The sequence below is a fragment of the Heteronotia binoei genome, chromosome 17, assembly GCF_032191835.1.
Source record: "Heteronotia binoei isolate CCM8104 ecotype False Entrance Well chromosome 17, APGP_CSIRO_Hbin_v1, whole genome shotgun sequence".
Lineage (NCBI taxonomy): Eukaryota > Metazoa > Chordata > Lepidosauria > Squamata > Gekkonidae > Heteronotia > Heteronotia binoei.
Window position 1 is genome coordinate 56356549 of NC_083239.1, and position 12793 is coordinate 56369341.

At 55.5% G+C, this 12793-nt stretch overlaps 3 protein-coding genes across 3 annotated transcripts in view; 1 reads left to right on the forward strand and 2 right to left on the reverse strand.

Moving 5' to 3' along the window:
• LOC132586353 (cytochrome P450 2G1-like) overlaps positions 1 to 12793 on the forward strand; it is a 520878-nt gene that overhangs the window by 371389 nt on the left and 136696 nt on the right. The gene's annotated exons all lie outside the window — the stretch shown is intronic.
• On the reverse strand, positions 380 to 5102 carry MIA (MIA SH3 domain containing). Its single transcript, XM_060258208.1, has 4 exons — positions 4937 to 5102; positions 3189 to 3322; positions 1497 to 1607; positions 380 to 415 (listed from the first exon to the last, which is right to left on the reverse strand). Exons 1-4 carry the CDS (start codon positions 5061 to 5063, stop codon positions 392 to 394), a joined length of 396 nt encoding a protein of 131 aa, XP_060114191.1. The 5' UTR covers positions 5064 to 5102; the 3' UTR covers positions 380 to 391.
• Positions 7789 to 12200, reverse strand: SNRPA (small nuclear ribonucleoprotein polypeptide A). Its single transcript, XM_060258333.1, has 6 exons — positions 12096 to 12200; positions 10179 to 10351; positions 9311 to 9487; positions 8952 to 9125; positions 8745 to 8833; positions 7789 to 8323 (listed from the first exon to the last, which is right to left on the reverse strand). Exons 1-6 carry the CDS (start codon positions 12166 to 12168, stop codon positions 8164 to 8166), a joined length of 846 nt encoding a protein of 281 aa, XP_060114316.1. The 5' UTR covers positions 12169 to 12200; the 3' UTR covers positions 7789 to 8163.

Here is a 12793-nt window from a genome sequence, read left to right on the forward strand (position 1 = left end):
ATTGGTTTTACTAAATTAGAGTCCCGTTATTTAAGCAGCACTCTGGCTGGTCAACCTTGTATACATAGGTAAAAAGATCCCGAGTGAGCCAGGTGCCCACCTGACTAATTCCCCAACCTCGTTTGGAGGGCATTTTGGCTAACATCGCACAGTTGCAGCCTGACCTCTAGCCTCCCCGGCACGTGGAGCAAAACAAACACACGGTATATGCAGACACAGCCCCAGATTTTAAGGCAGACTTTTATTTCTGGATAGCAGGGCAGGGGGAAGAGCTCTGAGATGCACCACAGCACCACCTAGAGGCTGGGGAGGGGGATGATCACGCAGCTGGAAGGATCCTGGTTGGCTGGGAAGAGGGGGGGGCTTCCCAGGAGGGGGGGGTCCTCTGGAGTCATGGGCAGTAGAAGTCCCACTTCTGGAAGATATAAAGACAAGCCCCCCCCCCAAATAATTACTTCCCAGCAGGGCCACTAAAATGCATTTCCTGCTGCATTTGCGGAAGAGAGCCTTGCTTGACCACTGAAGAGAGCCACTGTGGTCTCATGGTTAAGAGCAGTGGACTCTAACTGGTTTCGATTCCCACCACTTGCAGCCAGCTGGGTGACCATGGGTCAGTCACTGCTCTCAGCCCCACTTCCCTCTTTCTCTGGTGGGGAGAGAAAGGGAAGGAGATTGGAAGCTGCTCTGGGACTCCAAGGGAAGGGGAAAAGGAAAGGAAAGGTCCCCTGCGCAAGCACCCCACTCTGGGGTGACGTTGCTTTCACAACACTTTCACGGCAGACTTTTTGTGGGGTGGTTTGCCATTGCCTTCCCCAGTCATCTACGCTTTCCCCCAAGCAAGCTGGGGACTCATTTGACCCACCTCGGAAGGATGGAAGGCTGAGTCTACTTTGGGCTGGCTACCTGAACCCAGCTTCCGCTGGAATCGAACTCAGGTGGTGAGCAGAGAGTTCAGACCACAGTGCTGCAGTACTGCTGCTTTACCACGCTGCGCTGCGCTACGGGGCCGCATAAGGGAAGGGAGGGGCATATAAATCCGACTCTCCTCCTCCTCTCCAGGAAATCCCAGAGAATGTGCCCTCTTAACCCCTCCCTCCCCCGAGCCAAGGAAGCCAGCGCAGTGCCCAGACTTCCAGAGGGGGCCACCAAGACTCTCAATTCCAAAGCAGTTCCCCAACCCCAATGCGAGGGAAGGTCAGGAGCATCTCTGCTGCCGCCACCCATGAAGATAAAGGGAAATGCAGACAGGCGAAAGCAGCGGCTAGAAGTCTGGAATGGGGTCTCTTCTTGGGGGGGGGGGGACTGCAGCTTCCAGCCAGCCACTGCCACAAAACTTTTATGTAGCCCCCCCCCCTCTATGCATGGCATGGGCTCAGTGTGGGGCAAAGCCCATGGGCTCCACCTGGCCCCTGGAAGGAAAAGAGCAGGTGGGGATGCTGTGAGCAGTTTGGACTCCGCCTGGCTCCTCCCAAGGGGGGTGGGGATTCCACACTCACATCTGTCTTCATCTCCGTCTTGCCCGGCTTAAGATACTGGTTCTCCTGGACCACGGAGCTGGGGAAATAGCCCAGGCGGGCCGGCTGCTCCCCGTAATAGTCACCTTGCACCTGCACAGGGGGAGGGAAGCGTTCATATGAGCACCAAGTCAGCTTCCCACCCCAGCCCTCAGGATTCCCCTCTGCTGCCCCAGCAACCCTCCCCCCATCTCTCTCCCCCCACAAAGACCATGGGGGGGGGGCCTCCGGGGAGCACAGGACTGCAGCCAGCTAGAAATCCTTCACACCCCAGACTAGCTGGATCCAGCACATTTCCCAATTGGGTTCCTGGAATGCCCTTTTGGAAGAGATTTCTGCTGGCACAAAATAGGGGCAGGGGGGACTCTGCCTCCCTCAGGTCCAGAGGTCCTTCCAGCTACGTCCCAGGAACATGGGGGAGGGCCTTGGCAGATCTGAAGCAGAAAGGTGGCTACTGGGCAGCCCCCCAGCCTGCAGAACTTCCTCTACTATCACCGGCGGCAACGGTAGCTCTCCAGATGCTTTTTGCCTACAACTCCCATCAGCCCCAGCTGTTGGGCATGCTGGCTGGGGCTGATGGGAGTTGTAGGCAAAAAACATCTGGCCACCCCCGCTCTGCCTCCCCGGCTCTCCTGGCAGGCCCCCGGGGGGACACAAAGACCCCTTTTATTCCCAAGAGGCTTCAGGAGCCACCCGGACTTCCTATCCAAATACTGAACCAGGGCTGACCCTACTTGGCTTCTGAGACCCGAGGAGATCGGGCCAGCCTGGGCTATCTGTTGATTTAGATTTCTGTCCCGGCTTCCCCCACAGGCAGGCCCAGGGTGGGTTACAACCAGTGCCCCCTCTCAGCTGCGTGAGGGGGAGCCAGCTCACAGAATTTGAGCCTTCAGCTCACACCTTTTTGTCTTAGCTCAGGAAAAATGACCCCAGAGCAAACTGATGCCAGGAGCTCACAAAGTAGAATTTCCCCCACAAGACTCTGCAGCTGCAAGGGAGCCTGGGTCGCAACAGAAATAGCAACAATGGCACTATAAATAGTTGAAGCTGATTTTAAAACAGCCGGCAAGCCAGTAAAGATTGTGCTGCTTGCGCTGAAGGGCAGGTGGGCAGAGACAGGACAGCCCAGCTCCTGTTGATGGAACCTGCTGCCTTCTACACCAGCAAACAAGCAGTTTGGGCAGGAGGGGCCGGGGGGGGGGGGGTGGTGGTTAGCCAATAGCCTGGCAGAACAGCACCATTTCACAGGCCCTGGGGAGCTGTCACAAGTCCTGCAGGGCCCTGATCTCAATCAGGAGAATGTTCCACCAGGCTGGGGCCAGGGCAGAGAAGGCCCTGGCCCTCGTTGAGGCCAGGTATGCATCTTTCGGCCCAGGGACTGCCAATAGATGTTGCTCTGCTGAGTTTAGAGCTCTATGTGGCATATATGGTGAGAGGGAGTCTCACTTGCAGATGAGTCTCCCCCACCCCCCTTCCCAACTCTCTTGCTAGTTTCATAGGCAATTGGGAGGGGGGAGGGAGATCTTTAAGCATGGACTTGGTGGCCAGAGGCAACGGTCCACACTGGCTCCGGACAAGAGCTCCAACCGCCCACTCCCAACAGGGCTCTCTGTGCCCGCGTGCGCTTGCCCAGTCTTTGCACCAGTGGCCAAGCAGAGCCCCGCAGCTACTCACGCTCCCTCCCCAGAAGAGTCTTCCGCGGCCCTTCAGTTTGGAGAAGATGTAGACCACCTGTCCCCTCCGGATGTGGATGAAGCGGCAGTCAGGGGCAATGTAGTCCTGCAGAGCCACCGCGATGGAAATGGGGTCTGAAATGGCAGGGCGGGGAGAGGAAAAGAAAGGAGGTGGGCACCAGAGACTCCCATCCCAAGAGCAGGGGGAAAGGACTCCCACAACACACAAAGCAAGATGTGGAAGTCCTTGTGACAGGATGGCCAGAATCACAATTCCTAAATATGAGCGGCCAGCATGATGCAGCAACAAAAGGTTAATGTGACTTTGGGACTTGGGGTGTCCCAGCAGAGACATAACATCTGAATCACAAGATGGCGTCGTCCCGCTGTACGCTACGTTGGTCAGGCCACACGTGGAGGATTGTGTGCAGTTCTGGAGGCCTCCCTTCAAGGAGGAGGTGGACAGAATGGAGCAGGTGCAGAGGAGAGCGACAAGGATGACCAGGGGCCTGGAGACCAAGCAGCCCTAGGAGGAAAGGCTGAAGGGAATGCCCAGTCTGGAGAAGAGAAGGGGGGGAGCAGGATGGCTCTCTCAAAGCATTTGAAGGGCTGTCCCTTCGAGGAGGACAGGGAGCTGTTCCTGTTAGCTGTAGAGGAGAGGACTCATCAGAATGGGTTTAAATTAAGAGCAGGGAAGTACCAGCTGGATATTAGGAAAAACTGGAGTGTCTAAGCAGTGGACTTATCTCCTGAGGGAGGTGGGGAGCTCCCCGCACTGGCACTTTTGAAGCAGCAGCTGGACCAACACTTGTCAGGGATGCTGTAGGCCAGAGGGGCCCAAACCGTGGCTCTTTCAAACATATCGTGTAGCTCTCAGAGTCCCCACCACCCCATCAGCTGTTTCAGAGAAGACCTTTGTCTCTAAAGTCCTTCACCAAGCCATCTGGCACAGGGGGCTTGGAGAACACATTTAAAGTCGCCTTCTCTCCTCCATCTAGTTGCCTTCTCCCTTCCCATCTATTTGCTTTTTTCCCACCTCTCTTCCTTCCCCCCTCCATCTAGTCACTTTCTTTTCCCCACTTCCTCCCCCCCACCATCTATTTGCTTTCTTTCCACCTTTCTCCTCCCTCCCTCTCCCATCCCCTCCTCCCATCTATTTGCTTTCTCTCTCACTTTCCACCTCTCTCTCTTCCTCATGTTTCCAATTGAGGGAGATAGAGAATGCTTGCAAAAATAGATCACTTTCAAGAAATATTTCAGGAAACAAATATTTTAGTTATCTAGTAGTTCAGTTATTTAGTTTAGTTATCTAGTAGTTCAGTTCAAAGATTAGTTAAAAATTGAAATAAGATGTTGTGCCAGAGCTGCTTTTATTCTTGCCTGATGCTTTCTTTGTATATGTAGTAAATATATAATTGCAGTGAATAGGATGGGGGCGTGGTTGGTGAGCCACGATGTACAGGTCTTGTGGCTCTCAAACGTGGCTTTTACGTTAAGCAAGTTTGGCCACCCCAGTTCTAAAGCTGACTCTGCACTGAGCAAGGGTTGGACTAAATGGCCTCTATGATGCTCTATGAATCTACGATAAACCTCCATATCCAGAGGCAGGCTATGCTTGACTACCAATGCTAAGGACACATTCGGGGGGGGGGGCAGAAGGGGGGGCAGGTTGCTCCAATCTTCCTTGATACCACTTAAGCTCTCACTACCGAAAGGAGTATCTACAATCAGGAGAGAAAAGTTACTCACGGCTGCATTCAGGATCAGCGCAAAGCTTCTTGTCCGCCAGTTTATCCATTTGCCTCCCGCCCCACACAGGCCCAACAAGGGCACAGAGTGCGAGGCCTGCCCAAACACCCCTGGCAGCTCCCCTCATCTCGGCAGCTCCTGCAAAAGAACAGCTACTCCCACCTCTGAGAGAGGAGAGGGGACGACTGTTTGGAAAAGCTAAACCCCACCCCGCTCTTGGCTGTGCTGCCACAGAATGCTCACCAATAGTCTACCTTCTGAAAAGGATGTGAGAGGGTGGGGAAATGAGGCCCTTTTCCCAGGGCTTCACCCCAGCTGCTACTGGAAGTGTCTCCCGCCTCCCTTCCTTTGCATTTTATGAGCAAGCTTTCAACGTTCATGGAATTTAATCTTTTCCCTCCTGCTTTTGTGGCGGGATTCCAAGGCTACAAGCCCTGCGCACAGGGGACAGAGATCCAACCCGAAGTCCTCGCCTGGCGAAACAGGAAACGGCGGCTGGGAGAACAGGCTGGCCCTTGAGGCTGCAGGACACTGAGCTCCTTGTGCACGGAGGCCCCCCTCCCTCTGCCCCACAGGAGGGCCTGGCCTCAAGGAAGAAGTGCAGCCACCCGCCTGAAGGGACGGCACAGGCCACAGGCTCTGCCATGGAGAACAGGCGGCCAGGAGCCATGGTTCCCCAGAAGAGCAGAGAGGCAGAGCGACCCACCCGTTTCTGCACGTGAAGAACCTGGGGGAATTGCAACACTCTGCATTCTGTGCTAAAGCGGTTTCTCCCTTTAATTCCCCATCACCAGGAGCAGAGGTTTCCTGGCCTCCTCCTTCCTTTCTCCAGAGAGCCCCCCTCCTTTGCTTCAGAGCAGCCAGCAGGAGTCCCTTCAGCAGACCATTCTGCCCCCTCACCGGCCATCCTGACAGCCAGGAAGCCTCTTCCGCAGGCCAGAGCTCCCCCACAAGCCCTCGGTCAGTGGCACAGCAACCATCCCGCATGGAATTCCGGGGTTCAATCCCTGGCACCTCCAGTTATGAGGATGTGAAAGGCCTCACCCGGAGACCCTGCAGAGCCACTGCCGGGCCTGACCTGGATTCCAAGGCACCATCAGGCCTCTTCACCTTCAGGGGGGGGCTCTGGCTCACCGGAAGAGCCTCTGCTTGGCATGCAGAAGCTCCCAGGTTCAGTCCCCGGCCAATGAAAGGCCTCTGCCTGCAACCCTCGACACCTGCTGTCAGTCTGAGTAGACAATATTGTCATTGGCTGCAAGTTAGATTCGGTATAAAGCAGTTTCGTGTGCTTGTGCCTTCAAGGGCGGGCCTGTGGCTCAGAGGTGGAGCCTCTGCTTGGCATGCAGAAGCTCCCAGGCCGTCCCCGGCATCTCCACTTAAAAGAGTTCCAGTGAGCTAAGAAATTATTTCCAGAGCAGTTCTCGAAGAATGAGGCATTGAAGTGTCTTTCGGCAGCCGTGAAAAGAGAAGAGGGAGCCGGGTGCTTCCCCCCGCCCCGCCTTCCTCCTTTAAGTCTGCCTCCGTCACCGCTCTGTCCCAACTTTTTCGCTCTTAACATCCAATCAATCCAAAGTTCCAATTTTGAAAAAGAGTAAAAGGAAAGAACTTACAATCCATCTACTATGAAAAGGAATCCAATCCAGTCATGAAGAGTTAAAGTTTGGAGAGAAAGAAGCTGGTGCTCAACCCCGATGCCATTTAAAAATGGCGATCGGGACAGCGAGGCTTGCAGCGGTGGTGGGTTCGGGAATCAGCCGCCGCTGACGATCTCGCTCCGCACCTTCAAGCCGCCCACCTTCTTGGATCCTCCCCGGGTCCCAGCATCGAGTCCCCCAGCACGGGGAACCCCCCTGCTGTCCAATTAGAGAGCGCCCTTCGGGAGCTAGCCCGGGTCACTCTCTGTAGCAGGACGCCAAGACCGGAAGGTCCCAGGTTCAGTCCCCGGCAAATGAAAGACCTCAGCCTCCAACCCTGCACAGCTGCTGCCAGTCCGAGTAGACAATATTTTCATTGACTGCTAGTCAGATTCACTATAAGGCAGTTTTCTGTGCTTGTGCTTTAAAGGGAGGGCCTGTGGCCTAGTGGTAAAGCCTCTGCTTGGCATGCAGAAGGTCCCAGGTTCACTCCCCACTGGCATCCCCAGTTAAAAGGTGCAAGCAGCAGATGATGTGAAAATCCACTGCCTGAGACCCTGCACAGCAGCTTCCAGTCTGGGCAGGAAATACTCGCCTGGACAGACCAAACGGGCAGCTGCAACAAAGGACAGCTCCAGGTGTTTGGGGAACATCTGGAGTTGCGGCCAGCAGCACCTCAGACGGGGCAGAAGCTCATGAGAGTCGGAGCTCCCTTTGTCAGACACACCCTGGGCGTGTGGGGAGGGGGCCTGGTGCTAGAGCCTCTGCTGGGCACCCAGCAGGTCCCAGGTGCTGTCACCAGTTAAAAGAGGTCGGGTAGCCGTTGACGGGAAAGACCCCTCTGCCTGAGGCCCTGGAGGGAGAGCTGCTGCCAGCCTGAGTAGACAATAGCTGACCTTGATGGGCCAACAGTCTGATTCTGTACAAGGCAGCTTCCATAACGGGAAGGAGGAGGCACAAACATCCCATTCGCTGCCAAGCAACAGGCCCAGCACCCTGTTCTGCTGGATGTCCATCTGCCCAGAAAGAAAAGGCACCTGGACCACAAAGCAAGCGCACTAATAGCTCCTCCACACACCCAGCAAGGGACCAAATGCACATCAGGCAGACACCCAGGTAGTCTGCCCCCGGATCTCTCTTCTGTTTTGTTGCAGGCAGGCTGGCAAGGGGCTGCCCCCACCCCACCAGTCTCCCAGCAATGAGAGCCAACCACCAAAATAAAAAACAAACCAACATTTTTTTTATTACAAAAGAGAAAAGCTCCAGGTGCTATGTCTGGCCGTCAGACTCTGGGTACAATGCTTTTGTCAGAAATCGGCCGCTACCTTCCAGCAATGCACACATGCGCACTCTCTCTCACACACACCCACATGTGCACGCACACACCTCCCTGCCAACCCACCACAGCCGAGCCCCAGACACACTGGAAACAGCCCATCCATGGCACTGCCAGCTGCTCTCTCGCAAACACTTACCTCCCAGAACACAACTTGCAAAAGTACAAAACCCCAGAAACAAAACCCAAAGCACTTCACAGGCAGTAACAAGAAAGGAGGAGGAGGATCGCCTGTGGCCTCTAGGCCAAGGAAGGTGTCACTTCTTGGCAAAGGAGATCTTCATGGCGTTGTTTTGGGTGATCTTGAAGCCCTGCAGAGCATCGCGGGCGGCTCCCGCCTGCACCTCGTTGTCAAACTCCACAAAGGCGATGTCGTGCCGCCCAGGGACCAGCCGCACCTCCTTGAAGCCGGGGAACCTGCAGGAAGGCGAGCAGAAAGGGAGGGGCTCAAGTTCCAGCAGCCCCGCCGAGCCCCGCCCCCTTCCGAAACATCTTTTTCTTGCCCAGTAGCCCTGCCCAGTGCCAGTCTGCCAAAGGGCATTTAACGAGTTCTCAGACTTTTGAAAGGGTAGCATAAAAGCACAAAAAGGCAGAAAGACGGGGAGCCAGGCTGAGCGGGGTGGCCGCTGTTCTCCATCACAGAGACCCCAGGACCACTCCCAGCACAAGCCCCACCGCTTCAGGACAAGAGGGAAGACATAGAGCTGGGTGGGAGAGCCCTGACCCACGGCCTCCCAAGCGGGCAGGTCCTGTTCCCTCCCTGCAGCTATAGCTGAGGGAGGGAGGCAGGCAAGTGGTGCTCAAGCCCCCCCCCAAAGCCCCCCTACTGGGCACTTACTGATTGAAGAGCATGGACAGCATCAGCTCGTTGGTCTCTTCGGGCAGATTGGTGAGGAACAAGATGTGGTTGGGGGGGTTCTCCGACAGCTAGACAAGGCAGAGCGAGACACAAAAAGAGCTGCTTGTACGGAAATCCTGGGAATGGCACGAGCTCACCCAGGCCTCCCTCCTGCCAACCGCTGAAAACGCCCAGCCCTGCACTCACCGGCTGGGCTGGGGCCATCTGCCCAGGCATCATCTGCTGGGGGGGCATTGCCCCTGGAGGAATTGCCCCTGGTGCCATGCCAGGGGGTGGCATCATGCCAGGGGGAGGCATGTAAGGGGGCTGGCCAGGCATGTGTGGCATCATCCGTGGGGCCTGGTTCATGGGTGGCATCCCCTGGAGAGGAAAGAAAGCAGCTGAACAGCCAAGTTGCAGGCTCCGGCACCCTTCCCTTCCCATGCATATGGAGCTGCTGCAACAGGCCCTGCTTTGGGAACAGAGACCTGCCTCCACACACCCCCAACAGTGTGATGCTTCCCTCCAGCAAAAAGCCAGCCCTGCCCTCCCTGGGAGACACTCACAGGCACAGCGCCTTGGACGGCGGGAGCCACTGGAGCTGCCCCCCCTGGGACCTGCTTTTTGACGGCAGCCGCCTCCTGGCCCTTGGGCTTCCGCTTCTCTCGCTTGCGGTCCCGCTCCACAAAAGTGCCCTTCATCTTGGCTATGATGTCCGAGTCTGATTTGGCATACTGGATCCTCTGGTTGGGGAGAAGAAGGGCTGAGTTGCATGGGAGGGTGATAAGAGCCCCCCCCACGGTACCCAGCGAGAGGCCCCAATCCCACCCTGAGGTGAACCACAGCAAAACCAATCTAGAACCTAGAAAACAGCAACTGAAGCAACAGTCTGCAGTCAGTCTGCAAGTCCACATCAAGCGTATCAAAGTACCGTGCCTGGAAAATACCCGCTCACAAACCTGTGCTCAGTGCTGAAAGCACTAAGCTACCCTTTGCCAAAGGGATACTCTAGAGCAGACAAGGAATTAGAAAAAATAGCACTGTTGTTTGGCCAGAAACTACTACAAACTGAAGCCGATGTCATCAGGCAAGCAAAGAAATAAAACTGAGTATTATTGTGGAGAGAAAGTACCTCCAAACACCAAGATAACAATGGCCACAAGAACAAATAGCTTTAAAAGGAGATTATATTCATGGAGAATAAACCTATAAATGGTTACTAGCCATGGTGACTGAGGGGAACCTCCACTTTCAGAGGCACTAAACTTCTGAATCCCAGAGTCGGGAGACAACAAGAGAAGGTCTTGGCCTCTACGGTCTGTTGCTGGCCCTTCAGAAGAACTGAACACACAGTCAGTGCTTGCAATGAGTCTAAATGCTATCTCCCCCACGAAACCATTCCTCTCTCCCTCAGCCCAAAGCAGACAGCCTCACCATGGGCTTGTCGTAGAAGGGGAAGCCCTGCATGGACCTCAAGGCGTTGGTGGCGCTGCTGATCTCTTTGAAGATGACGAAGGCCTGGCCCCGCATCTTCAGGCTGCGGGAGACCAGGATGTCAAGGATCTGGCCAAACTGGGAGAAAATGGCATAGAGGGACTTCTTCAGCTCTGAAGAGAGGAAGGAAAACCAAGAGTCAGAGGAGCGCTTTGCTCTGAGAACATCAGCAACATGTTTAAGTGCTCAGAACTCTGTCAAGGACTGAGCAGAGCTTTATGCAATGAGGAAGATTCTTGCATGCACTTGGCCGTTCATTCCCGATGAGGCTCCCTGCATGCGCACACACGTCTTCAGACACTACATCAAAGCTCATGCCCAGAACTAAACTTGGTTGGTTCTAAAAGTGCCCCTGAACTCAGACTTGTGTTTTTTGGACCCCTCTTTGTTTCACACTTTTGCCACCCAGAGGCTACTGTATTGCTTGTTAGCCACTTCACCTGACTGAACCACTGATTCTGCTAACACCACTGATAATACTGAAATACTATCTATTATTGTATGTAGCCCAGTTTAGGCCATTGTAGACCAATCCAGTCCAGTTAGAAACCCCGTATTTTTAAGGATATTGCATTGTTTTTAAGTTGATTGGTACTTATATCCAGGGCTTTTTTTTTGAGCAGGAACACAGTTCTGGCTGGCTTAGCAGTAGGGGGTATGGTCTAATATGCAAATGAGTTCCTGCTGGGCCTTTTCTACAAAAAGCCCTATGTGTAATAATGGTGCCGTCAGAGGGTGTGGACTAATATGAAAATGAGCTCCTGTTGGGCTTTTTCTACCAAAAAAGCCCTGCTTATATCAATTTTACATTTTGTTTTCATGTTGTGATCTACCCTAAGCCTACTTGCAGAGAGGGCAAAATAGAAATCCGAATAAATTACAGTCTGGCTTCTCCACCTCTAGTCTCAGTCCACGGAAAAGACGGACTATGAGTCAAGCGGATAAGAAAAACTGCAGTCTTGAGGGGGGACAGCACCCCCTAGTCCTGATCTTGCAGGAGGAGAGCATCACGGGGGCCCCGGCTTTTAGAGCCAGTTTGGTGTAGTGGTTAAGTGTGCGGACTCTTATCTGGGAGAACCGGGTTTGATTCCCCACTCCTCCACTTGCAGTTGCTGGAATGGCTTTGGGGCAGCCATAACTCTTGTAGAAGTTGTCCTTGAAAAGGCAGCTGCTATGAGAGTCCTCTCCAGCCCCACCCACCTCACAGGGTGTCTGTTGTGGGGGAGGAAGGGAAAGGAGATTGTGAGCTGCTGTGAGACTCTTCGGAATGGAGGGCAGGATATAAATCCAATATCATCATCTACCTCACAGGGTGTCTGTTGTGGGGGAGGAAGGTAAAGAAGATTGTGAGCCACTGTGAGACTCTTCGGAATGGAGGGAAGATTATAAATCCAATATCATCATCATCTTCTTCTTCTAAAGAAGCCCCCCGGAGCACGGCTGCCAGCCTCCAGATGGGGCCTGGAGATCTCCCTCTTTTACAACTGATCTCCAGATGGCAGAGATCAGCTCCCTTGGAGAAAACGGCTGCTTGGAAGGGTGGGCTCTATGGCAGGGGTGGCCAACAGTAGCTCTCCATTTGTTTGTTTGTTTTGCCTACAACTCCCATCAGCCCCAGCCATTGGCCGTGCTGGCTGGGGGCTGATGGGAGTTGTAGGCAGAAAAACATCTGGAGAGCTACCGTTGGCCTCCCCTGCTCTATGGCGCTGCACCATACTGTGCGGCCCTGCCTCAAATGCCACCCTCTCCCAGAGCCACCCCCAAAGTCGACCTGGCAAGACTTCCCCAGAGGGGGGGGAGGGGGGCAGGCCCAGGCCCCTCCCCCCTCCAGGCCCCTCCCTCCCCCCCCCCACTCACCGTCCTTCTTGATCTTCTCGTTGAGGTTGTTGATGTAGATGGTGTGGTTCGGGCGGGGCTCGGGCACTGCCATGGCGACCAAAGGCTTCGAGGGGCCAACCTGGAGGAGGGAGCCGTGAGGAGGAGGAGGAGGAAGCCAGTCTCCCGCCCGCCCAGCGCCTCCCGCCCGGGAGAGGCCTCCCCCCCCCCCACGACAGCCCCGCCAGGCAGGCCTCCCTTCCCTTCCCTCCCGCCCCGACCCACCCACGGCGGCCGCCTCGCCTGGCCTCACCTGCGGGCGCGCGAGAAGGGTCTGCGGCTGCTGCCCAGGCGAGGGATCCGCGCTCACCCAGCCCCACAACCCCCCGCGACCGGGACAGCCAATCAGGAGACCGCGCTCGCCTCCGTCGTCAACCGCCTCCCGTCCGGCGCTTCGCCATTGGCCGCTCCAGGACGTGCCCGCCTTCCTCCGCCGAACGCTCTGACCAATCACTGCGCCGCTCCTTCTTTCTTGCTTCGCAGCGGTGAGCCGAGAGTGCGGATTGGGCAGCCGGGCCGTTGCCCGCCGCGGCTTGAAAGGAGATTGGACGGAGGAGCTGCCGCTCTCGCGGACGCAGCGCCTTATTGGTCTGCCTCGGAAAACTGCCCACCCCAGAAAAGGTGGGATGGACGGGAGGCGAACTTCCGCTCAACGTGATTTCCTGAAAGGGGACCCTTTT

What these genes read in the sequence shown, in the direction of transcription:
- SNRPA (XM_060258333.1), bottom strand. Translation starts at nt 12,168, where the DNA reads ATGGCAGTGCCCGAGCCCCGCCCGAACCACACCATCTACATCAACAAC. An exon ending in CGAGAAGATCAAGAAGGACG is followed by an intron (nt 10,352 to 12,095) that starts GTGAGTGGGGGG and finishes TCCTCTCTTCAG; the next exon opens with AGCTGAAGAAGTCCCTCTAT. An exon ending in CTGTCCATGCTCTTCAATCA is followed by an intron (nt 8,324 to 8,744) that starts GTAAGTGCCCAG and finishes GCCTTCCTGCAG; the next exon opens with GTTCCCCGGCTTCAAGGAGG.
- MIA (XM_060258208.1), bottom strand. Translation starts at nt 5,063, where the DNA reads ATGAGGGGAGCTGCCAGGGGTGTTTGGGCAGGCCTCGCACTCTGTGCC. An exon ending in GACTCTTCTGGGGAGGGAGC is followed by an intron (nt 1,608 to 3,188) that starts GTGAGTAGCTGC and finishes CCCCCTGTGCAG; the next exon opens with GTGCAAGGTGACTATTACGG. An exon ending in AGACGGAGATGAAGACAGAT is followed by an intron (nt 416 to 1,496) that starts GTGAGTGTGGAA and finishes TATATCTTCCAG; the next exon opens with AAGTGGGACTTCTACTGCCC.